Source organism: Brienomyrus brachyistius, chromosome 21 (assembly GCF_023856365.1).
Source record: "Brienomyrus brachyistius isolate T26 chromosome 21, BBRACH_0.4, whole genome shotgun sequence".
Taxonomy (NCBI): Eukaryota; Metazoa; Chordata; class Actinopteri; order Osteoglossiformes; family Mormyridae; genus Brienomyrus; species Brienomyrus brachyistius.
Genome location: NC_064553.1, coordinates 15,659,088 through 15,686,194, shown reverse-complemented (window position 1 = coordinate 15,686,194; position 27,107 = coordinate 15,659,088). Strand labels below are relative to the sequence as shown.

Genomic DNA, 27,107 nt, shown 5'->3' with positions numbered 1-27,107 from the left:
GTTGTTCATCTTGCGTCCAAAGTTAAGGTTATATTTTATACTACTTTAAAATAACACATTTTTGTTTGACTGTTTAACAAACACATCTAAAGTGTTTATACATTTAAACATTAACAAAAGCTGTTAATGTCTTTTCTTTAAAATTTACAAGTCTATTTTGTGTGGTTTTTCACAATAAGACTCATGAACGACTAAGTTAGTATGTTTTGGGGTCTGTATACACATCGCGGTCCTATACTTTCACAGACCTAAAGTTAAACTTTAAAGCCCCTGACCACCGGTGTGTGTGTGTGTGTGTGTGTTTGTGTGTTGGTGCACATGAGCATGAATATACATTTACTGAAAAAACATATTTATTAAAATAACTAAGGCTTTATTCTGTCAAAACAATTTTTAAATAATACCAGCAGATAAATGGGGTCGTTATAGTGATCTGTAGTCTCCCTGCATAGTGGATGATTGCTGACACTGTTGAATTTGAACTATGTTTCATTAACTATCAAACAGTCTGCAGCTCCGTTACCGTTGTAAACTTAGCATTGTACTCCAGCAAGCATCTCAGATCAAGCTTGTAGATTATATAAGCTGGGGCCGTGGGCACCTTGTAGGATGTCTTTATTAAAATAACTAAGACCTTATTCTTTAAAGTTTTTTTAATGTGTATTTGCAGCATGGTGCTAAATGCAGCTTACTGGTTCCTATTAAATATAATTAAATAATCATGTACACCTTCTTTAAAATAACAAGACTAAATCCTAAATTCTTGCACCCCTGCCTGATTCCACAGTTCCTACCCCACACTTATGTGGCCCCCCTCCCACCCTTCCATGACTTGTGAGATAAGAAAAGCAGACTTCTGCCTGCCTGGTCGGTCATTTCTAGCTGCTATTTAGGTTCTTCCTCAAATCCTGTTGCCTAAATGACTTATATCCCACTCATATTAATTTAAAATTTCGCTATAACAAAACAATCCTTATACATTTTAATAAAAAACATGAACTATATATGTTTGGTGTTTTTTTGATTGAGCAAACTCTTTTGTGTTTTTGTGTGCGTGTCCGATACAACTGTAGTTTGTATCAACTTTTTTTTAGTTTGACCTCCGGGGTGTGTGTTTGTCCGCATGCGCATGAATAAACATTTACTGAAAAACATATTTATTAAAATAACTAAGACTTTATTCTGTCAAAGTTTTTAAAAATGTGTTTTGATGCATGTCACTAAATGTTGCTTAATAGTACCTAACCGGGGGTGCTCCCCCAGAGACAGTTGCTAGTCCATTTATTCTTTTAAAGACTACTGATTCCAATTTGGTGCCATATGCTTTTATCTTGTAGGCCGTAGGATAGCTCCATTTCTACCAGCTATAGGCCATGGTACGTCTGGGCTATTATGCTTAAATTCTTTATTAATTAGCGTTGGCTATGTGCTTTATAACACTGCTGATTCAGGTCTCTTGTAGATTTTCTCTTGACCGGTCAGCGCAGTCTCTCTCTTGTACATAGAATAAACAGAGAATACCTATTATTAGAATGTTAATTTAATTTGATTTAATTAATTAGCATTTTTATCACGCGAATAAAAGAAATAATATACTCACCGGGTAAGGCCTGGATGAAACTTGTGGCTCTTTGGCTGGCAGGAAGGGTAAGACCTCGAAGATACTTGTGCCTCTGCCCTAGGAGGAATAGGCCCCCCCGCTCGCCGCAATATCAACCGGGTGCAGTCATATCGTTTCTCTGTTAACCCATATCTGTACTGTCATGTATGAAAAACAGGATTTACTGGGAGCCAAGGTATCCAACTTGATGTATGGCCCGAGTCGTTAGAGACGACCTTCAAAAGTATGGCCCCATACGCTGATGTAATACGCTTACGTGTCTTTACTAGATTATTTAATTGCAATTAACCAGGTGCACTCATATCTGTACTTGTGCGAGGTCATATATGGAAAACAAAGCTTCAAACTGATTTTACTGGGGGTGCATGTATGGCCCAACTCGTTAGAGACGGCCTTCAAAAGTGTGGCACCATACGCTGATGTAATACAGACGCCTGCGTGAGGAAGAAACACACATACATTGTCAAAACTACCGCCAAGCGTTTTTATTGGACGACAGACCCTCCACCTCCTCCTCCTCTCATTCTTTGCTCCAACTTTATCATTTTCTCCCAGAGTCTCAGTCTCTCAGAGTTTCTCACAGACTCGCGCAGGGGCACGGCTCTCAGCTCTCCGGCATCGCTCTCTCCGAGGATTATCCGAGCCCGCGGGGACCTTAGCGCAGTACCGCACCAGACACAGGGTTCTAAGGCCTTTGCTGATTCTCCAAAGCCCGGGACCTTACCGCGGTACCGTAACACCAGACACGCCGTACGCTCACGCTCCATCAGGTAACCCACCCCCGCTCGGCCCCGGCTGTGCCCGACAAAATAATAACTTATTAAAATAACACACACACTCATAAGCACTCTCCTCAATATAGCACTCTCCTCAATATAATTTAAAAATAAAATAATAATTAAATAAATCATTTAAAATAAATAATTTATAATAATAATAAATAATAATTTAAAATAAATAATTTAATAAATAATTAATAAATAAATCCAACTCCCGTGACGTCACATCGTACCACCACAACCAAGCCCCGCCTACACAAGCCCCGCCCACAAGTGACCTTTTGACCTGACCTGTCAATTTGATGGAAGCGGTATTCCATCCCTCTCTAATATAGATTGCAGTTTAGGAACATTAACCCACATTAAACCTTTCCTTCTAATGGGCCTCAATGGAGATGGAAATGCCGGACATGAGGTGAAGTACATGTTCCTAGCATTTCGGTTTTGATTTTTTGCCAGATGAAAGTCTTTATGACTGGATATGTCTGAGTGAAATGTGGTGATTGGTCACTGTTTGCTTCCAGCCAGATTTTAAGCTTTTTCACCTTAAGCGTTTTACACCGTCCCTTTCACAGCTCGACTAAGGTTGCGGGGGATCAGTCTGTCACCTCAGAAAGGCGACCCGAGACGCGATTGCAGACAAGGAATGCTGTGCTTATCGATGGGGCTACATCGATATAACTATAACTATAGTCAATTCCAATTTCCACTTTGCTATCATCCAGCGGGGGGAGAGGGCAGTCTCCCCCACACAGCTTTGAGACAGAGAGCCCTGTGACCCACTTCGATCTCCAGGCCAATGGGGAAGCACATACAAGCAGTGGGGTTTCTAGTTAATAATTCTTCATGACTATTTTCCTATAATATACAGTATTGTGAGTGCTCTCTGCATAGCAAGTGTACTATGATTTAATAATTCTTAGAAATCTGTCCTACTGAAAAATACTGATATGGTATGAAATGAATCAAAATAGTAACCAAATTAAGATTCACTTATGTCCAGGATAGACAAAAGAGGATCTTCAAATTTTGCCCATTTTCCAAATGTACCCTGAGATCGTGGTGATTTCACGCTTTGTTTGTCTTCGTGGTGTGTGGCGCAGTGGGGCAGTGGTTAGCCCTCATGCCTCTGGGACCAGGGTTTGAGTCTCAGCCATCGCTTAGTGTGTGGAGTCTGCATGATCTCCCTGTCTCCTCTGGGTATGCAGGTTTCTTCACAGTCTCAAAACATTCATCCATTTTTTGAAACTGCTTGTCCTATTCAGGGTCATGGATGAACTAGAGCCTATGGGTGTAAGGCACGGAACAACCAAGGACTGGGTGTCAACCCATCGCACAGCATACTCACACACATGGGCAATTTGGTATCTTCAGTTTGCCTCAGCGTGTTTTAGGACTTGGGGGGGGGGGGGGGGGGGGACACTGGGGTACCTGGAGGCCCCCAAAACAGGGAAAACAACCTGAAGATTATGTACAAAAGGCCCAAAAGAGAACATTCTGGAACTGATCATGCACAGTAAAACGGCTGTATCACCTTTAAAACTGCAGGGAATACCGATACATCAACCAAAACAGAACCAGAAGAAAGTGTTTATTTAGAAATTCACAGTTTCTAATGCACGACATCACTGTACTTACAGTTTCTCCCATGTCAGTAGTACTGGACAGTGTCGCTAAACAGGATGTCTTCCCACAGACCCTAAACCACAGTTCCGCCTCTCAGTGGCGAGTAAACTTCACGAAAGCTGGGCCGGTCACAGGAAATATGTACACAAAATGAAGACAAGTTTTAAAAGTGCTCACTGACAGCTAATACATTTTAAATAACGCAATTTCTATCCATTTGTTAGAACGCACATTGAAAGCATACTTAAAAACATTTACCCTATTAAAAAAACTTTACGTTGCATTTGCATTCGCAACCCATGTACGCAAATATTTATACCTCTGAAGGTAAATTCTGATAATCTCCTGCTCTAAGCAGACGTACTGTTTTTATGTCTTATAAAACATCGCTGCTATAAAATCCCATGCTCCCTTCGGGGTTAAAATAAAAAACCCTACACAAGAACCGCCTGCGTACATTTTGGACAGAGGCGATTCTCTTCACCTATCTATATAATCTGGACTTGAATTTACACAGCTGCCCATGAATAATAAATTAACGCTGAAGAATGATATCTAGCAGATGATAGAATGACAGGGGAATTTTTGTGAAGATGACAGACTGGAATGAGCCGCACGGAGACTGACAATGGGGGAAACTACAGTGTCGACCTGGATGTTCAGTCATAAATCCATGGTAAGGAAAGAGAGATTCTCCAGCAATGAGCGACTTCTGCAGGTTATTCGATCTGCTTGGAATGTCAGAGTTTACAGAAACGATTTAAAATATAAATAAATCTGAATGGACTCCAAACCCCGTAAAGCACAGACCAGAGATCCAGCTCAGTTTGCGCCTGATGTACAGGTGATTCGCGGAAGATTCATGGGAAAGTGGATTTAAAGGCTGGGTTTAGGGGAAAAAATGAAACTGGTTGAAATTAAGCATTTTTGCAGTTAAATACCCGTTCCACTAGACACCCAACAAACACAAACGTAATGATTTGCATTATTACTGAACTGCTTCATGCAGCCACTGAGATGTACAATGTCGTCTTGAGATAAGCGTAGCTGGCTGCAATCAATGCCTTTTTATACATGCATCTTAGAGAATTTACTTCATATTTGCATACTTTGTCAGTAAACGGCATTTTTCCTGTGGTGCTTCTAACTTCTGACACAAGGGGGAGCCATTGAAGCAAAAAAAAAAAAGGCCCCTGCATGGGGATGTCAGTTAGCAGTTAGAGCAGGGGTGGGTAATGTTATCCAGAAAGGGCCGCTGTGTATGTGGGGTTTCACTGCAACTCCCTACTGGCTGAAAATTCCTCACACCTGGGTTTGAACAGCTGACCTACAGGTTATCCCAGAAACCTGCACACACACTGACCCTTTGCAGGTAAGATTGGAGACCCCTGAGTTAGAGGCTCGAGCACCACAACTAGAGGTGGATTCAAAATGCTGCGTTTGCACAAGTCTGCATGTTGTGGGGGAACTAGTTTTCTTTTTCTTTTGGGGGGGGGGGGGGGGGGAGTTCCCAGCAATGTCATAAAACTACTGCAAGCCTGTTGTTGTGAGGTGGGTATTATACCATGGGGGGGGGTTATGACAAGTTATTTGTTGTCAAGTGCAGTGGATGGTGTTCATTTTTAAAATGAGAGAGGGGACAGGCGAGTGAGAAGAACGTTCTGGGGTTAAAGCCCAGATTCGATTGGGCTGTTGGTCTGGGAGGAGGGGAAAAGAGATGGGGAGGTCTGAAGGAGAAGGCACATAAAGCAAGAGGGATTGTTGAAGGTGGACGTCTCAGTCCACCCCTCTTCTCCCCTGGTATTGGTACGCTCCCCATTCTGTCCAGTCACATCTCTGCAGCTCAGACAGGGGAGTGTGAAGTCTGTCAAACGGGTCCCGAAAGGGCCGGCACCCGGAAGCCAGCAAGGCCCCCCCTCTGTGCGCCTGGAGGTGTGGCCAAGGTGTCGGCCAGTCTAGAGCGCCTCCGTCTGTAGCCCCGCCTCTCGGGCTTGCCCCTGATGGGAGGCTGCCCACTGCAGAGGCGGCTGCAGGCTGAGGCCGAGATTCCGCAGAAGTAGGACTCCTCAGAGTGGGAGGATCCCTCGGAGGAGCCCTCGGAGGTCGGGTCCACTACCCCCGGGGCGCGCATTAAGCCGCGCGGAAGTCTGCTGTAGTGCGCAGCCCCATTGGGCAGCGCGGAGGCTGGGACCAATGGCCGCAGTGTCTCCACCCCCTCTACCTTTGTGGTGTGGAGCTTCTTCTAGGGGGGGAGGCAGAAAATGTACATCCATGTCAAGTATTTTCATTGTCGTATGAACCAATGTCTGTACTTTTCATCTAATGTGGGGTCAGCAGGAATGGGGTTGGGGGGGGAACAAAAACCATTACGGTCCAACGGACCCCTACCTGTCTGTGCTCAGGAGGGCGCTTGAGAGGCTCTGTGTCAGCTGGAACTATGGAGCACAGACACGCAAATGTTAGACTGGCTGGGCAGGCTCGAACCCGGCACCCTGCGGCCAGCGTGTCAGATCAACACGCAGGGACGCCCACTTCAAAACATCTGAAACGATCATTCTGAAACCTTACCCTCAATCACCCTACAGAGACAGAAGTCACTGATGCGTCAGAAGAATATAAATCCATTTGAATTCTTACTTTTATGTTAAATGTGTGATTATTATATGTTATTACGAATATGTTTGAGAAGCGAGACCATCCAGATGGCGTCTGTCAGTAAATGCTGAGGGCGCCATTTTGAAACTATTGTTTCAAATGTTTCAAAACTGTCAAAACATCGAGGAGCTCTCGACAACCACCAATCTTGCCCAGCAAAACACCCAAATGCCAAGAAATCTTTCAAAAATATCCAGAGAAAGTTTTGAACTATTTTGCCAGTTTAAAAGCCAGTGGGAAGGCCGATCACGTGACTGCCACTCTGACCTGCAGCTGCAGTGCTGAGTCGAAAGCAGAAGCATCAGTAAGTTTTGAAACAATTTCAACCTGAATGTTATCACTGTGAGTATCTGAAACTGCACAGATGTCTGTTCGGGATTCCCCATCTGGGGATTCCCCTGCTGCTGGGCTTGGCATGTGACAGGCACTCAGATGTGGGTCCCTCAAGGACATCGAGGGCGTTTTCCGTTTGGGAGCAGATGCGGAGGCACTGGGTGTTTTTGGAGTCCCACTGTTTCCAAACTCCCAGAGTATGGGCGTGATTTCACAGTAACGGGAAACGCAGCCAGGTCTTGGGAACGTATGGGTCTGAACAGCTGAAGAAGTGCCTCACCTGGGGAAAACTGGAGCGACCGGGACCGCACCAGGGGACGGGGGACCTTCCGCAACAGGCTCATGTCATCATATGAGGAGAAACACCTAGAGAGGAAGAGAGAAAACGGCTCAGATATGACGGGGATGTCAGTCAAGTGCAAAGAATTACCATTAGAAGAAAGTCCAGAGATGTGTTTTATCTAAGACAGTCGACGTAACCCAGAGAGATGTGGTGGCATTTGTGCTATGTGCCTCTTAGGGCTCCAGTAGATGCCGTTGCTGTCAGGCTCTGGGAACGGAGGAGCAATGACTCTACAGCACTGGATGCAGAGCAGCACCCCAAGGGAGATGCAGAGGAGCAGGCTGAGCAGCAGGTAGGTCTGTCGGCTGGAGGCCTGTGGAGAAACCATGGTGAGATGTCGCTCTGGGCTGAAGCACCAGGCCGAGGGCGGCTCCCGACATGACCTTACCTCTCTCTGCAGGCTGTGCACCGTGGCTGACAGGTTGAAGAGCAGCTCGCTGATGTTGTGCACCTGGACCTGCAGAAGCTGGATGGACTCGGTCTGCTTGTGGTCCTGAGGGGCATTTAGGGTGATGTCAGCGTTAACAAAGGCTACCAGAACCAGCTGCGTTTTGAATAAAAGCGCAGAGTAGTAGTTCACCTGCTCCTCCGCCATTTTTGAGGTATTCTGAAGTTTGATGATGGTGGTGTTGAAGGCTTTCTGCATGTCGTCCATCTGCTTCTTATACCTGCAGAAATGGCACTTGCTCAGTTATGGGGGGGGGGAGAGACAGCTGGCCAATAGATAGACGGGTTAGTAATGCGGGGAGGGGGCAGTCGGCCAACAGACAAGCGTGTTAGTAACAGGTCACCTCTGGCTGAGTTCCTCCAGGTAGCGTCCGCTGAGGGACATGTTCATCTCCAAGGCTTTAATGCGGTTGCTCAGCCTCATGAAGACAGACTCCTTCTGGTTGGATCCATGCACATGGTTCCCATTGGCCAGATCGGAGAAGTTCTGCTCAGCATAAAAGTCTGTGGCGGTCCGGTGGACCTGCCCATTGCTGGAGGTAACACTGAGGAGGTCCTCCAGGGACTCTTCCTGTTTGTCTGGGAGCATCTGAGGCGGCTCCGGGGACTCTGCAGAGTCTGCCTCTTTCTGGGCCTCCCCAGGCACAGCCTGGCCTCCCTCTGGATCTCCTGGAGGAGCTGGCACCTCCGTGGCCAGGGGGGTCTCAGGAGGGAGGACTTGAGTGGGTGTGGTGGTGCCTCGGTGCTCAGTGTCAGCCCTGGGGTCCTCTGAGAAGCTGCGGATGGAGACACTGACCTCACTGCTGGTGTCAAGAGTCCGGCTCTCCTGCTGCTCCTGAGCACCTCCCCTCAAGGACATAGCCCCCTTCTCCAGGAGCTCCTGGCTTGAGGACATAGGCATCTCAACCGAAGATGTGCCGATGGTCCCGGTTGTAGTGATGAAGCCTTGTAGCAGAGGAGACGGGGACTGGCTGGGCTCCAGGGCTGGAGTCTCGGCCATATGAGTAGGGCCGTGGGGGACCTCCGTCTGCCCGGGAATCTCCTCAAGGGTGGAGGTGGCTTCTTCCTCAGGAAGTGGCTGCACGGTGTGGTCCAGATGTTGAGTCGGTGGGGTGTGGATGTCACCCTGATGCCTACGTCGCCGGCCCAGAGTGACGGAGCACCACAGGCGGAGGTACTCCAGAAAGGTGGCACGGCAGGAGATCCCAGAGAGCTCCTTGCAGAGGGCGTTGCTCTCCAGCTGCCTGGGATCAGGCCCCCCTGAGGTCAAGGGCTCCCCCTCCTGGTCATCAGGCTCCACTGCAGTCACAGTTACCCGGTCAGATTCTTCCTCGTCCTCCTCATCCTCCACAAGGACCACAATCGGACTCTCTTCTGGCACGGGGGGCCCTGGATCCTCAGGAAGATCCGGCAATTCCGGATCCACAGTCTCATTCCTGGGGGGAGCACAACATGACCAAACCATCACCAAAGTCTGACCTGGCTGAGCTACAGTGAATTAAACAGCTGATACAGTAATTAAACACAAAAACCCCCAGGTGGCGGCTGACGGGCATGATACTAATTAACCACCGCATCCATGTGAAGCACCCCCCCCCCCCCCCCCCCCCCCGTGTGATCCGGTGGTTCTTGTGTGACACTCACTCTGGGACGGAGGTGGGGGGGAGGCTAAGCAGGGTCTCTGTCACAGAGGAATCATCAGTCACATTCGCAGCCTCCGCAGACACGTTTCCTGGGGGGAGAGGGTGGCTTTAATACTCGGTGGATTACCAGGGTAACGATGGCGGGATAGCGGGAAACGTCGGGGCCTCGTACCGTCCTGAGTGGCACTGCCCCCCAACACGTTGACCGCAAGGTTGTTCACCATATTCAGGATGGCATCTATAGCAAAAAAACACGCACATACGCACACAGACACACAGTGAAAAGCCACATGGAGACAATCAGCCCCCACAGGGGCAGGGTTAGGTTACATTTTGCTGCAATGCTTTAACGGTGCCCCCTACAGGTTTACAGGGAAACTGACTTTTAATTTTATCATTAATATCACTCGCTGTGTGTAACCAATGGACTCGATTGAAGGGTCCATGTGGAGGAAGGAGGACACATTTATTCCCTGAAGAGTGTAAAACGACCCCGAACTCGTACCCGTGGCAGAGTCGATCAGGTTCTTGGAGGATTTGTCATCGACGGGTACGTAGCCGGGAAGGAAATCTGTGAGGGAGAGAGAGCAAGAGACGGCATTAAGGGCATTAAATGAGCAACTGCTCGCTCTCAAGCATGTTCAGCCCACCGTCCGACCGGCTCACCATAATCCTCATCCAGATCCTCGGTTCGGTCGGAAGGGAACTGCAACTCGGAGATCTCCTCGTACTCCTCTACCATGCTGGTCCCAAACACCCTGCGGAGTCCAATCGCCATCCAGCACGTCAGCTTCATGATCATTTAAAGCATAAATCATTCAGTGGGTGCTACAGTAAAATCCCGTTATAGTGGACTCGCATATAACGGAATATCGTCTATAACGGACAAGGTCCGCTGGTCCCGGCCATGCACCTTTAAGAACATGCAGAAAAAGCATCGAATATAGCGGACTCACATATAACGGAATTTCGCTTATAACGGACAAACAATTTGGTCCCCAGGGCCGCTTTTAACTGTAGTTTTGTTCGGCTATAACAGACATGCAGGCTCCGCCTACAAGGCGCGCGGTGTGCCGGTGATATCCAGCTCAAATACATCGGGATTATTAATAGTCAGGCATCTGGTCAGGTAAAGTTGGATTACTACATGTACAATATAATAATCTATACCACAAGTGTGTCTGCTGTGGTGTGGCATGAGTAAATAGTGTCCTGTAGTTGTGTTCTGGGCTACAGTAACTCTGGATATAACGGACTCTGGATATAACGGGCTTTGGATATAACGGACTTTGGATATAATGGACTGTTTTGCCAGGTCCCTTGAAGTCCTTTATAACTGGATTTTACTGTAGTGCAAAATATAATTGAAAACGCACAATAACGACACAGTGAGATAACGAGCCAAAAAGGTGTTCACAGACACGGTACCTGATCAGGCTGAGGGGGCAGAAATGTTCAGACCCAAAATGGGACAGCAGTTCCACCTACAGGGGGCACGATTTTTAAGAAACAGATTAAGAAAAGGTTCTATCATAAAACATGTATCAGTTTAAAAAATAGCTAGGAGTGAGAATGACGGTTATGCCACGACAGCGCTAACCTTGATGTACTTGATGAACGTCTGAAGCGATGGAACGGAGAAGAAGAGGGAAAAAAGTGAGCGTGGAGGCCAGCTTCATGCCAAGAGCAACTTAGCAACCAGAGATTAAAAAAGCACTCAGATAACCTAGAAACATGGGGGAGGGGGGCTAAAAGGGGGTCAGTAAGGGTCTGGGGGCATGCCAGAGGATTGGGGCGAATCAGGCACGTTCCACATGCAAGCCTGACTGCCTGTGTGCATGAAATGGCTACTGGCAGAGTTTTGCAGCATTTTAGCTCAGTTCCAGATCACTGAAGGTCTCTACTGACTACAGATCAAGAGACAGGAAGTTAGAAACGACAGGGCATGAGACAGGACATGCGAGAGGGCATGCTCGGGGGGGGGGGCATGCTCCAAAGGGGGCCTCTTCTAGAGCCTGGGGGGTTCACATGACTACCATCTGCTGGTGTCTCTAATGAAAGTCGGTATGTTGGGCTGGTGTCCGCAAACCCTAGGCTGTAGGATTGCTGAGATTTTGCAGACCTTAACTGCGCTGAGATTCACCCTGTAAATAAAGGTGACAAGCTCCTTACTGATGGCTTAAGAGGGGCTGTGCTGGAATATCTCTTAGGACTCGATCAACGCTCTGACCAGCTCTGGCAGACTGTCCTTGGCATCTCCCATGATGCATCGGGGCTGGCCCTACCTTGACGTATTTGGCGTAGAGCTGCTCGTCCAGCGGGAAGCTCTGCACCGTGCGTTTGTCCTGGGCGTGGAAGGTGCCCAGCTTCATCCACTTGTTGGTCGGATACCTGGCAGAGGGAGATGGAGGAAGAGAAGGCTAAGCAGCCTGGAGCTTCGCTTGATACACAGCTAAGGTGTGTCGGAGGCAGAATGTGGCTGACCGGTCGCTGATGGACACCAGGAAGTCCTTGGGCGTGGAAGAGAACAGCTCAAAGTTGGCGATGTCCAGCTGCTTCACCTGGATGGGTTCGCACAGCTCTATGACAAACCTGGGAGGAGGAAGCAGCTGGTAAAGAGCTCAGGAGTCTCCAGAGGTCACGTTGCTGAGCACAGGTACCATGCCCTCAGCTCAGGACTGCTAAGCACACCTCAACACGCTCGCCAACACAGACCGGTAAGCAAAACACAAGAAAAACACAAAAATATAAAAGTAAAAAATAATATATAGCAAACTGAAAAGAATATACAAGAAAACAAGCTTCTGACAGTCACAGTTACTGCTGACTTTGGGGTCTACCATGACATATAGTACAGAAGAGTGTGAACTCACCAGATCTTGTTGCTGCAGGGGTTGAGCATGTAGAGGTCCATGTTCTCCATGAGAATCGCTGAGGTGCTCTGAAAAGCACGGACCTTCTCACCAACCGTTCGACTTGAGACATGAGAGAGACTGTCCCATCTCTTAACACGCTTACTCTTAGACACATCAAGCCTTTAAGAACTAATGGGTTCGCAGGTGTATCCAACACGGCTTTCAGGAACATATAGATCTGAGATCTGGAGCATATTCTGGATGGTGACATGAACCATCCATCTTTTAAATGCCTCCATGTCAGGGTTTCAGAGGGTTTGGAGACCTTCAGAGTGCACAGGGCACAGGGCTGGGAGTCACCCTGGATGGGATGCCAGTCCATCGCATGGCAGACACAAACAGTCATAGTCATACGCACTATAATCTTAAGACGGTTCCTGAAGGTCAGCAATGGTACCTTGGCCTCAGTGTTCGCTGCCAGGACTTTGGCTCCACATTCCACCGATGCATAGTTATTAAAGTTCTGCACCTTCTTCATGACGACAGGGCTGCCATTGGAGGATGATGAGTGGGCAGACTGGCCTATCAGAGGAAGAGACGGACCTCACAGAAGGCAAACACCTGACGGGTGAGGGTGACTTCTCACCCCAAGTCTTCACAGATTAAATCTGAATTCACCATGTGTGACTTCTGTACCCCACATTCCTCCTCCTCATCATCATCATCATCATCAGCACAACTCACAGTGTGTTAGATCTGCATCTATCAGGGTGCCCCCATCAGGAAAGGTGACTCACTTTTCTCCTTCTCCATCATCTTCTTCTTCCACTCGTCAAAGGTGGGGATGTCACCATGGTCTTTGCCAGGGATGGATGGGTCCTCCTTGCCACTGGGAGTGTCGACGGCCTGTCATCGGCGGCAGAAGCAAAATCCCCGTGAGCAGCAAACTCACCAGGTGACCTACAACCTGTGCCCTGCGACAAACCTGTTTACCAATGAGCAGCTCCCGCAGAGGCTAAGGGACACACAACTTGCCTGTAGATCACAGTGACCATCTCCAGACGTACAACTGATAGAATCAGCAGCTCAGTCTATGTGAAGCAGGCAGTAACATTTACATGACATACAGAAGCCAGGAGTTGCGACTAGAAGTCCAAGACCAGAGCAAGTAGGAGGTCCAGCATGTTTCACACGCTCGCACACACACGCACACACACACACCATATCATATTAGTTCATACATCACCATTACTGAGGCTAATGTGACCCACACTGCCAGCGATACAATACATTAGATACACATTAAGCAACTAATGCGATACGACATGATTCACCCCTATTGCGATGCAGTGCAATTCAACACAATTTGATTGAACACAATGTGATTCAATGCGATATGATGCCAAAGAATATGACACTATGCAATTCAATACAGTACAGATACAGAACAGTTCAGAAAGGGGGAATCAATCTAAAAATTACTGGTCAAATATATTACTCGTCAAATATAAAATTACTGGTCAAAAATGATTTGTCACATTTCTAGAAAAAAGGCCTTATTAATTATTAATAAATCTGATTTTACCAACACAGAAATGTTAGAAACGATGCATCCCGAGTTCATCCTAAATTGTATCTGTTGTACACTTTATAAAATGAGGCAGTCCATCATAAACTCTTATTCCGGTGCACCGTTGCGAATGGGGGACTCTTACCATCCCTATATTATGTACATCATATATACAACACTGCAATACTGTAAGCAAGTTGACATATTCCGTTTTTTTAATATCTAATGTTTAAGAAAATTGTCATATAGTATAAAGAACACACCACCACACGCAAGTTCTCTTTTTATGCTATCAGAACAGTGGGATTCACATTTATAACTGTAACACCCAATACCAGCTATTTTCTGTGTAATAAAGAAATTAACATTTGTCTATATCAGTAAAACAATCTAATAAAAGTCCATGGAAAAATTTGTCAACATTTCAACTACATACGGCGAGAAGGCCGAACTCTTTCGGACTCAGCCATTGATAACAGACGCTATGGTCAGCTAGGTTTTCTAATGCTAACGTTAGCGGTGCGTCGTACGCTACGTCCGGTGTCTGGTCAGTCTGTGGTTTTTGAGAATCGATGCAAAATATTGCGCAAGATTAATGTGATGTGTCTGCAGTAATTAGCATGGTCCTCGAAGGATGTCATAGACACTGAAATTGCCCTTAATATGAAAAAGGCAAGGGTGTAAAATTTGGACTGCTAACTCGAGTGTGATTTTCAATTCCAGACCAGTCTGCACACGCATTTACATGCATGCAACAGTTTTATTACCTCGTAACTAGTCTGTAGGGTTTGCTGACTGTCCCAACGCTTTTCAGGTAGCTCATTTTAGGTTTAAAATGGAACAATATAGATTTGCCGTATGATTTCCAGCTTGAGCCTCACGTCTAATGCGTGAGTCTTGTTTTTATACTCTTAATATATCATTATAATAAGCGGCTTCTTGGCATCACTAAAATATACCGCACATTTTTTTTACTTACATTCCACTAAAATGCATAAATAGATAAATAAAACAAACAAACAAAGTTACGTTTCACTTTAAACCAACATGGCAGCGCGCCCTTATCCGCCATTTTAAAGAAACCAGTTAAATCCGAGCCGCGCTTCATCCGAACAGAAAATACCGGATAAGTGTTTGGCCAAAGCAGAACCCACAAGTTTATCCTGAAGTTGTTTCGCCAAGTCAGGGACCAGGTTAGCTTCAGGTTAGCAACTTTTGGTACTGACTGACCTAGACTGTAATGTACATTTGACGGGAAATCGCAGGTTTCCGTCAGTTTACCTGGTTTAACACAGCTGCTTGGTTACCAACTAAACCAGAGTTCTGGGTTACCCATCTGGGGTTAAACATGATCCATGTCGATTAAAAGAGATATTTCGACATAAACGTCTTCATTTTAAACAATGCTATGATAGCTTGAGGCCCAAAGTAAAAAAAGAGAAATTCAGCCGATTAGCCGCTAGCGTGCTAATGCCGGTCCCGAAAAGACAGACTGTCTCAATAAAATGTGATATTTAACAAACGTGTCAACCAGCAGTAGTAGCATTTATTAATATCCGTGCGTTATGACTGAAATGAGCTCATGTCAAACCATGGTCTTATACACAAGAAGAAAGGAGCACACAAAGTTGATTTTAAATATATTTATATTTATTTACTTATACTTAACCTATATATTATATATTTACTTATATTTAACCTATATATTACAGATATATTTACTTATTTAACCTATATATTACAGATATATTTACTTATATTTAACCCATATATATTTACTTTTACTGAACCTATATATAATACATGCATATTTACATTTATTTACATATATACATTATATACATGGAGCAGGGACTAATGTCTCGCTCTCTTCTTTGGAGGCTCTTTGGCCGGGGGCTCGTCCCACACATCGACCTCGATCAGGGGGGCATAACCCTTCAGCCCCGGGTTGCCAGAGGTCTCCGCGATGTCAATTATATTTTTGTCTCCCACCTGTTCGGTGAATTTCGGGCAGGAGACGGCAACCCACAGGCGCTGCTTTATCCTGCGCCCCAGATCGAGGGAGTGGGGGCGAGGTCGGCCAGAAGGGTAGAGCAGCCTTGGTTCCACGAGCCGCCGGTACATCGCCCTGTACTCCTCCACGCTGCGCCCGTGGATCCTCAGCGGCTCTGTCCTCCTGGCCTCCCAAAGAGCCTCCAAGGCTGGGTCTGTGGGATCCTTTGGGGGTAAGGGTTGGAGATCCGGGAGATCCGCTTCATTTAGGGCTCGACGCTCGTCCCGGGCCTTCTGCTGCCTCTGGTCTGCCTCTTGAATCACTGTAACCTGAGACTCGCATTTTGGAAACAATATTGAAATTAATGCATGATATATTTGATGGATATTTTAACCAGAGAAGTTACAAAAATATTAACTTCAAACTTACCTCCTCCATCATGTGGATTTCAATCCAAAATAATCTGAAGACAACGTAGTAGTTCAGCAGGAGTTGAAAATCGGTCTTGATCTCAGAATGGTCAGGAGTCTGTCTGTCTGCTGTTATGATTCAAATTTGTAAAATACTGGTGATAACACTGCAGAATATTTGCGATGATTTAAGATGCTGGGCACCATGGATTCCCAAAGTAAACAACAAATCTTTGTATGAACAGCTTAAACTCAACTGATGTGCTGGTAAATGGTATAATAAATAGTATAATAAATATCTAGCCTGGCTGTGGAGGATGTCATTGATATTTCTAGCTGGCAGGAATGACCTTCAGATTTTTACATGTAAAACCTGTACAGATGTTCTATTTGGTCAGTCTGCCATTTGTACTGCACATTACCACAGTATGAATAAAGAGCAAGTAGCTCTTCTGGAAGAACCCAACTTCCATCATCCTGTTCTGGTCAGGATCTCAGTGGGCCTGGAGCCTATACTGAGCAGCGCAGGGCATGAGGCTGTACCCCATCCCTAACGTTGGATGGGATGGCCAGGCCATCGCAGGGGAGATACCCAGTCATACATTGTAGGCATATAAATGGTGTCACTCAGCTAAACTGCATGTCCAGAGTAGTTATGGGATTCCTATCTAATATGGTGAGATCATGCACCCCCCTCCCCCCCCAGCCCTGGAGGTATGAGGCATCGGTGCCAGTGTCCACTGTGCCACTCCACCCCTATTGCGATGCAGTGCAATTCAACAGAACAGCTGGCCAATAGATAGACGGGTTAGTAATGCGGGGAGGGGGCAGTCGGCCAACAGACAAGCGTGTTAGTAACAGGTCACCTCTGGCTGAGTTCCTCCAGGTAGCGTCCGCTGAGGGACATGTTCATCTCCAAGGCTTTAATGCGGTTGCTCAGCCTCATGAAGACAGACTCCTTCTGGTTGGATCCATGCACATGGTTCCCATTGGCCAGATCGGAGAAGTTCTGCTCAGCATAAAAGTCTGTGGCGGTCCGGTGGACCTGCCCATTGCTGGAGGTAACACTGAGGAGGTCCTCCAGGGACTCTTCCTGTTTGTCTGGGAGCATCTGAGGCGGCTCCGGGGACTCTGCAGAGTCTGCCTCTTTCTGGGCCTCCCCAGGCACAGCCTGGCCTCCCTCTGGATCTCCTGGAGGAGCTGGCACCTCCGTGGCCAGGGGGGTCTCAGGAGGGAGGACTTGAGTGGGTGTGGTGGTGCCTCGGTGCTCAGTGTCAGCCCTGGGGTCCTCTGAGAAGCTGCGGATGGAGACACTGACCTCACTGCTGGTGTCAAGAGTCCGGCTCTCCTGCTGCTCCTGAGCACCTCCCCTCAAGGACATAGCCCCCTTCTCCAGGAGCTCCTGGCTTGAGGACATAGGCATCTCAACCGAAGATGTGCCGATGGTCCCGGTTGTAGTGATGAAGCCTTGTAGCAGAGGAGACGGGGACTGGCTGGGCTCCAGGGCTGGAGTCTCGGCCATATGAGTAGGGCCGTGGGGGACCTCCGTCTGCCCGGGAATCTCCTCAAGGGTGGAGGTGGCTTCTTCCTCAGGAAGTGGCTGCACGGTGTGGTCCAGATGTTGAGTCGGTGGGGTGTGGATGTCACCCTGATGCCTACGTCGCCGGCCCAGAGTGACGGAGCACCACAGGCGGAGGTACTCCAGAAAGGTGGCACGGCAGGAGATCCCAGAGAGCTCCTTGCAGAGGGCGTTGCTCTCCAGCTGCCTGGGATCAGGCCCCCCTGAGGTCAAGGGCTCCCCCTCCTGGTCATCAGGCTCCACTGCAGTCACAGTTACCCGGTCAGATTCTTCCTCGTCCTCCTCATCCTCCACAAGGACCACAATCGGACTCTCTTCTGGCACGGGGGGCCCTGGATCCTCAGGAAGATCCGGCAATTCCGGATCCACAGTCTCATTCCTGGGGGGAGCACAACATGACCAAACCATCACCAAAGTCTGACCTGGCTGAGCTACAGTGAATTAAACAGCTGATACAGTAATTAAACACAAAAACCCCCAGGTGGCGGCTGACGGGCATGATACTAATTAACCACCGCATCCATGTGAAGCACCCCCCCCCCCCCCCCCCCCGTGTGATCCGGTGGTTCTTGTGTGACACTCACTCTGGGACGGAGGTGGGGGGGAGGCTAAGCAGGGTCTCTGTCACAGAGGAATCATCAGTCACATTCGCAGCCTCCGCAGACACGTTTCCTGGGGGGAGAGGGTGGCTTTAATACTCGGTGGATTACCAGGGTAACGATGGCGGGATAGCGGGAAACGTCGGGGCCTCGTACCGTCCTGAGTGGCACTGCCCCCCAACACGTTGACCGCAAGGTTGTTCACCATATTCAGGATGGCATCTATAGCAAAAAAACACGCACATACGCACACAGACACACAGTGAAAAGCCACATGGAGACAATCAGCCCCCACAGGGGCAGGGTTAGGTTACATTTTGCTGCAATGCTTTAACGGTGCCCCCTACAGGTTTACAGGGAAACTGACTTTTAATTTTATCATTAATATCACTCGCTGTGTGTAACCAATGGACTCGATTGAAGGGTCCATGTGGAGGAAGGAGGACACATTTATTCCCTGAAGAGTGTAAAACGACCCCGAACTCGTACCCGTGGCAGAGTCGATCAGGTTCTTGGAGGATTTGTCATCGACGGGTACGTAGCCGGGAAGGAAATCTGTGAGGGAGAGAGAGCAAGAGACGGCATTAAGGGCATTAAATGAGCAACTGCTCGCTCTCAAGCATGTTCAGCCCACCGTCCGACCGGCTCACCATAATCCTCATCCAGATCCTCGGTTCGGTCGGAAGGGAACTGCAACTCGGAGATCTCCTCGTACTCCTCTACCATGCTGGTCCCAAACACCCTGCGGAGTCCAATCGCCATCCAGCACGTCAGCTTCATGATCATTTAAAGCATAAATCATTCAGTGGGTGCTACAGTAAAATCCCGTTATAGTGGACTCGCATATAACGGAATATCGTCTATAACGGACAAGGTCCGCTGGTCCCGGCCATGCACCTTTAAGAACATGCAGAAAAAGCATCGAATATAGCGGACTCACATATAACGGAATTTCGCTTATAACGGACAAACAATTTGGTCCCCAGGGCCGCTTTTAACTGTAGTTTTGTTCGGCTATAACAGACATGCAGGCTCCGCCTACAAGGCGCGCGGTGTGCCGGTGATATCCAGCTCAAATACATCGGGATTATTAATAGTCAGGCATCTGGTCAGGTAAAGTTGGATTACTACATGTACAATATAATAATCTATACCACAAGTGTGTCTGCTGTGGTGTGGCATGAGTAAATAGTGTCCTGTAGTTGTGTTCTGGGCTACAGTAACTCTGGATATAACGGACTCTGGATATAACGGGCTTTGGATATAACGGACTTTGGATATAATGGACTGTTTTGCCAGGTCCCTTGAAGTCCTTTATAACTGGATTTTACTGTAGTGCAAAATATAATTGAAAACGCACAATAACGACACAGTGAGATAACGAGCCAAAAAGGTGTTCACAGACACGGTACCTGATCAGGCTGAGGGGGCAGAAATGTTCAGACCCAAAATGGGACAGCAGTTCCACCTACAGGGGGCACGATTTTTAAGAAACAGATTAAGAAAAGGTTCTATCATAAAACATGTATCAGTTTAAAAAATAGCTAGGAGTGAGAATGACGGTTATGCCACGACAGCGCTAACCTTGATGTACTTGATGAACGTCTGAAGCGATGGAACGGAGAAGAAGAGGGAAAAAAGTGAGCGTGGAGGCCAGCTTCATGCCAAGAGCAACTTAGCAACCAGAGATTAAAAAAGCACTCAGATAACCTAGAAACATGGGGGAGGGGGGCTAAAAGGGGGTCAGTAAGGGTCTGGGGGCATGCCAGAGGATTGGGGCGAATCAGGCACGTTCCACATGCAAGCCTGACTGCCTGTGTGCATGAAATGGCTACTGGCAGAGTTTTGCAGCATTTTAGCTCAGTTCCAGATCACTGAAGGTCTCTACTGACTACAGATCAAGAGACAGGAAGTTAGAAACGACAGGGCATGAGACAGGACATGCGAGAGGGCATGCTCGGGGGGGGGGGCATGCTCCAAAGGGGGCCTCTTCTAGAGCCTGGGGGGTTCACATGACTACCATCTGCTGGTGTCTCTAATGAAAGTCGGTATGTTGGGCTGGTGTCCGCAAACCCTAGGCTGTAGGATTGCTGAGATTTTGCAGACCTTAACTGCGCTGAGATTCACCCTGTAAATAAAGGTGACAAGCTCCTTACTGATGGCTTAAGAGGGGCTGTGCTGGAATATCTCTTAGGACTCGATCAACGCTCTGACCAGCTCTGGCAGACTGTCCTTGGCATCTCCCATGATGCATCGGGGCTGGCCCTACCTTGACGTATTTGGCGTAGAGCTGCTCGTCCAGCGGGAAGCTCTGCACCGTGCGTTTGTCCTGGGCGTGGAAGGTGCCCAGCTTCATCCACTTGTTGGTCGGATACCTGGCAGAGGGAGATGGAGGAAGAGAAGGCTAAGCAGCCTGGAGCTTCGCTTGATACACAGCTAAGGTGTGTCGGAGGCAGAATGTGGCTGACCGGTCGCTGATGGACACCAGGAAGTCCTTGGGCGTGGAAGAGAACAGCTCAAAGTTGGCGATGTCCAGCTGCTTCACCTGGATGGGTTCGCACAGCTCTATGACAAACCTGGGAGGAGGAAGCAGCTGGTAAAGAGCTCAGGAGTCTCCAGAGGTCACGTTGCTGAGCACAGGTACCATGCCCTCAGCTCAGGACTGCTAAGCACACCTCAACACGCTCGCCAACACAGACCGGTAAGCAAAACACAAGAAAAACACAAAAATATAAAAGTAAAAAATAATATATAGCAAACTGAAAAGAATATACAAGAAAACAAGCTTCTGACGGTCACAGAAATGGGATGGAGCTTCTGGTTTTGAATTGCACTTTCCCCAAAGGTTACTGCTGACTTTGGGGTCTACCATGACATATAGTACAGAAGAGTGTGAACTCACCAGATCTTGTTGCTGCAGGGGTTGAGCATGTAGAGGTCCATGTTCTCCATGAGAATCGCTGAGGTGCTCTGAAAAGCACGGACCTTCTCACCAACCGTTCGACTTGAGACATGAGAGAGACTGTCCCATCTCTTAACACGCTTACTCTTAGACACATCAAGCCTTTAAGAACTAATGGGTTCGCAGGTGTATCCAAGACGGCTTTCAGGAACATATAGATCTGAGATCTGGAGCATATTCTGGATGGTGACATGAACCATCCATCTTTTAAATGCCTCCATGTCAGGGTTTCAGAGGGTTTGGAGACCTTCAGAGTGCACAGGGCACAGGGCTGGGAGACACCCTGGATGGGATGCCAGTCCATCGCATGGCAGACACAAACAGTCATAGTCATACGCACTATAATCTTAAGACGGTTCCTGAAGGTCAGCAATGGTACCTTGGCCTCAGTGTTCGCTGCCAGGACTTCGGCTCCACATTCCACCGATGCATAGTTATTAAAGTTCTGCACCTTCTTCATGACAACAGGGCTGCCATTGGAGGATGATGAGTGGGCAGACTGGCCTATCAGAGGAAGAGACGGACCTCACAGAAGGCAAACACCTGCCGGGTGAGGGTGACTTCTCACCCCAAGTCTTCACAGATTAAATCTGAATTCACCATGTGTGACTTCTGTACCCCACATTCCTCCTCCTCCTCATCATCATCATCATCATCAGCACAACTCACAGTGTGTTAGATCTGCATCTATCAGGGTGCCCCCATCAGGAAAGGTGACTCACTTTTCTCCTTCTCCATCATCTTCTTCTTCCACTCGTCAAAGGTGGGGATGTCACCATGGTCTTTGCCAGGGATGGATGGGTCCTCCTTGCCACTGGGAGTGTCGACGGCCTGTCATCGGCGGCAGAAGCAAAATCCCCGTGAGCAGCAAACTCACCAGGTGACCTACAACCCGTGCCCTGCGACAAACCTGTTTACCAATGAGCAGCTCCCGCAGAGGCTAAGGGACACACAACTTGCCTGTAGATCACAGTGACCATCTCCAGACGTACAACTGATAGAATGAGCAGCTCAGTCTATGTGAAGCAGGCAGTAACATTTACATGACATACAGAAGCCAGGAGTTGCGACTAGAAGTCCATGACCAGAGCAAGTAGGAGGTCCAGCATGTACACACGCTCGCACACACACGCACACACACACACCATATCATATTAGTTGATACATCACCATTACTGAGGCAAATGTGACCCACACTGCCAGCGATACAATACATTAGATACACATTAAGCAACTAATGCGATACGACATGATTCACCCCTATTGCGATGCAGTGCAATTCAACACAATTTGATTGAACACAATGTGATTCAATGCGATATGATGCCAAAGAATATGACACTATGCAATTTAATACAGTACAGATACAGAACAGTTTAGAAAGGGGGAATCAATCTAAAAATTACTGGTCAAATATATTACTCGTCAAATATAAAATTACTGGTCAAAAATGATTTGTCACATTTCTAGAAAAAAGGCCTTATTAATTATTAATAAATCAGATTTTACCAACACAGAAATGTTAGAAACGATGCATCCCGAGTTCATCCTAAATTGTATCTGTTGTACACTTTATAAAATGAGGCAGTCCATCATAAACTCTTATTCCGGTGCACCGTTGCGAATGGGGGACTCTTACCATCCCTATATTATATACATCATATATACAGCACTGCAATACTGTAAGCAAGTTGACATATTCCGTTTTTTTATATCTAATGTTTAAGAAAATTGTCATATAGTATAAAGAACACACCACCACACGCAAGTTCTCTTTTTATGCTATCAGAACATTGGGATTCACATTTATAACTGTAACACCCAATATCAGCTATTTTCTGTGTAATAAAGAAATTAACATTTGTCTATATCAGTAAAACAATCGAATAAAAGTCCATGGAAAAATTAGTCAACATTTCAACTACATACGGCAAGAACCCCGAACTCTTTCGGACTCAGCCATTGATAACAGACGCTATGGTCAGCTAGGTTTTCTAATGCTAACGTTAGCGGTGCGTCGTACGCTACGTCCGGTGTCTGGTCAGTCTGTGGTTTTTGAGAATCGATACAAAATATTGCGCAAGATTAATGTGATGTGTCTGCAGTAATTAGCATGGTCCTCGAAGGATGTCATAGACACTGAAATGGCCCTTAATATGAAAAAGGCAAGGGTGTAAAATTTGGACAGCTGACTCGAGTGTGATTTTCAATTCCAGACCAGTCTGCACACGCATTTACACGCATGCAACAGTTTTATTACCTCGTAACTAGTCTGTAGGGTTTGCTGACTGTCCCAATGCTTTTCGGGTAGCTCATTTTAGGTTTATAATGGAACAATATAGATTTGCCGTATGATTTCCAGCTTGAGCCTCACGTCTAATGCGTGAGTCTTGTTTTTATACTCTTAACATATCATTATAATAAGCGGCTTCTTGGCATCACTAAAATATACGGCACATTGTTTTACTTACATTCCACTAAAATGCATAAATAGATAAATAAAACAAACAAACAAAGTTACGTTTCACTTTAAACCAACATGGCAGCGCGCCCTTATCCGCCATTTTAAAGAAACCAGTTAAATCCGAGCCGCGCTTCATCCGAACAGAAAATACCGGATAAGTGTTTGGCCAAAGCAGAACCCACAAGTTTATCCTGAAGTTGTTTAGCCAAGTCAGGGACCAGGTTAGCTTCAGGTTAGCAACTTTTGGTACTGACTGACCTAGACTGTAATGTACATTTGACGGGAAATCGCAGGTTTCCGTCAGTTTACCTGGTTTAACACAGCTGCTTGGTTACCAACTAAACCAGAGTTCTGGGTTACCCATCTGGGTTTAAACATGATCCATGTCGATTAAAAGAGATATTTCGACATAAACGTCTTCATTTTAAACAATGCTATGATAGCTTGAGGCCCAAAGTAAAAAAAGAGAAATTCAGCCGATTAGCCGCTAGCGTGCTAATTCCGGTCCCGAAAAGACAGACTGTCTCAATAAAATGTGATATTTAACAAACGTGTCAACCAGCAGTAGTAGCATTTATTAATATCCGTGCGTTATGACTGAAATGAGCTCATGTCAAACCATGGTCTTATACACAAGAAGAAAGGAGCACACAAAGTTGATTTTAAATATATTTATATTTATTTACTTATACTTAACCTATATATTATATATTTACTTATATTTAACCTATATATTACAGATATATTTACTTATATTTAACCCATATATATTACAGATATATTTACTTATATTTAACCTATATATTACAGATATATTTACTTGTATTTAACCCATATATATTACATATATTTACTTATTTAACCTATATATTACATATATATTTACTTATATTTAACCCATATATATTTACTTATATTTAACCCATATATATTTACTTTTACTGAACCTATATATAATACATGCATATTTACATTTATTTACATATATACATTATATACATGGAGCAGGGACTAATGTCTCGCTCTCTTCTTTGGAGGCTCTTTGGCCGGGGGCTCGTCCCACACATCGACCTCGATCAGGGGGGCATAACCCTTCAGCCCCGGGTTGCCAGAGGTCTCCGCGATGTCAATTATATTTTTGTCTCCCACCTGTTCGGTGAATTTCGGGCAGGAGACGGCAACCCACAGGCGCTGCTTTATCCTGCGCCCCAGATCGAGGGAGTGGGGGCGAGGTCGGCCAGAAGGGTAGAGCAGCCTTGGTTCCACGAGCCGCCGGTACATCGCCCTGTACTCCTCCACGCTGCGCCCGTGGATCCTCAGCGGCTCTGTCCTCCTGGCCTCCCAAAGAGCCTCCAAGGCTGGGTCTGTGGGATCCTTTGGGGGTAAGGGTTGGAGATCCGGGAGATCCGCTGCATTTAGGGCTCGACGCTCGTCCCGGGCCTTCTGCTGCCTCTGATCTGCCTCTTGAATCAGTGTAACCTGAGACTCGCATTTTGGAAACAATATTGAAATTAATGCATGATATATTTGATGGATATTTTAACCAGAGAAGTTACAAAAATATTAACTTCAAACTTACCTCCTCCATCATGTGGATTTCAATCCAAAATAATCTGAAGACAACGTAGTAGTTCAGCAGGAGTTGAAAATCGGTCTTGATCACAGAATGGTCAGGAGTCTGTCTGTCTGCAGTTATGATTCAAACTTTGTAAAATGCTGGTGATAACACTGCAGAATATTTGCGATGATTTAAGATGCTGGGCACCATGGATTCCCAAAGTAAACAACAAATCTTTGTATGAACAGCTTAAACTCAACTGATGTGCTGGTAAATGGTATAATAAATAGTATAATAAATATCTAGCCTGGCTGTGGAGGATGTCATTGATATTTCTAGCTGGCAGGAATGACCTTCAGATTTTTACATGTAAAACCTGTACAGATGTTCTATTTGGTCAGTCTGCCATTTGTACTGCACATTACCACAGTATGAATAAAGAGCAAGTAGCTCTTCTGGAAGAACCCAACTTCCATCATCCTGTTCTGGTCAGGATCTCAGTGGGCCTGGAGCCTATACTGAGCAGCGCAGGGCCTGAGGCTGTACCCCATCCCTAACGTTGGATGGGATGGCCAGGCCATCGCAGGGGAGATACCCAGTCATACATTGTAGGCATATAAATGGTGTCACTCAGCTAAACTGCATGACCAGAGTAGTTATGGGATTCCTATCTAATATGGTGAGATCATGCACCCCCCTCCCCCCCCAGCCCTGGAGGTATGAGGCATCGGTGCCAGTGTCCACTGTGCCACTCTTCTAGAACATATTAGTAAATGTCCACACCACTCATATTTGTAACACTATAGTTCAGGAGTGTCTGTGTGGCCAGTTTAACCACAGTTTTCATTATTTTCATTTTTTCGGAAGCTTTTTAAATTCCGGGTTCTTTTGAGAACTAAAATTGCAATTGTAATGCTGTTAACAATGTGTACTGGATGCATATCTGACTTTCAGAGTTTTTTTAGTCCTGCTCTCTGTTTAGCCCAGTTCCTTAGTTGTGTTACTTAATGATTTCTTTAGTTCATTCTTATTTCTCCCAGCTTGTTTCGGACCCCTCGCGGTCTTTTTGCTTAGTATTTTACCCCAGGGTGCTCTGTTTTTCTTTAATAAACCCCATTTTCGTCTTGGAGCTGCTAGTGGATCATCACCTTTTTCCTGCCTGTGCCATAAAAGATTAGCCTTTTCAGAAAGTATAGGCAGCGCTGTGCTTCGCCTACTACCACTTAGACGTTTTTTGTTGCAAGCACAGGTCACAGACCTGTCTTCAAATTTTATATTGCAAGTTTAGTGACAAACACCGAAAATAATTGCCAGGTCACAAGCACAGACCCCCTCTAGCCTTTAAGACAAGGGGGGCAAATAAATAATCCAAGTGTGCAGAAAATCAATAAAATGAAAATTAGACACAAACTAATTCAACTCAAGAAAGAAAATATTATTAAGCTAAGAGAAGTAGAGTTTTTAAGTTTACCATTCATGTAGTACTGGAGACTCACTCAGACCATAGAATCATACAGAATAGCATTAAAGACACAATTTAGTAATTTAAGCATCCAAAATGAATAAAAGAGGGGCAGGGCGACTGCTCATTTGTACTACTCCCTGTATACTTTCTCATAATGCTACACCATGGGGTTCCTACAACAGGCCTTGAAGAAACCTCTGTCCGG

The 27,107-nt window shown here is 46.4% G+C and overlaps 2 protein-coding genes across 6 annotated transcripts in view; both read right to left on the bottom strand.

Moving 5' to 3' along the window:
• The window catches only part of LOC125716679 (SUN domain-containing ossification factor-like), a gene marked incomplete at its 3' end in the record, with an annotated part of 45,654 nt that extends 30,960 nt beyond the window's left edge, over positions 1 to 14,694 (bottom strand). The window contains exon 1 of the mRNA XM_048989265.1: positions 14,640 to 14,694. The remainder of the gene's footprint in view (positions 1 to 14,639) is intronic.
• A 930-nt stretch (positions 14,695 to 15,624) lies between these two features.
• Positions 15,625 to 26,292, bottom strand: LOC125716672 (uncharacterized protein C22orf31-like). Of its 5 annotated transcripts, none has more exons than XM_048989253.1 (2): positions 25,459 to 26,292; positions 15,625 to 16,194 (listed from the first exon to the last, which is right to left on the bottom strand). In XM_048989253.1, exons 1-2 carry the CDS (start codon positions 25,468 to 25,470, stop codon positions 15,727 to 15,729), a joined length of 480 nt encoding a protein of 159 aa, XP_048845210.1. In that variant the 5' UTR covers positions 25,471 to 26,292; the 3' UTR covers positions 15,625 to 15,726. The 5 variants fall into 5 exon arrangements, with proteins under 5 accessions (XP_048845210.1, XP_048845206.1, XP_048845209.1 ...); XM_048989249.1 differs by lacking the exon at positions 25,459 to 26,292 and adding an exon at positions 16,295 to 17,027 and having other exon boundaries at positions 15,625 to 16,200; XM_048989252.1 differs by lacking the exon at positions 25,459 to 26,292 and adding an exon at positions 16,295 to 17,027.
• Positions 26,293 to 27,107: the final 815 nt, after the last annotated feature.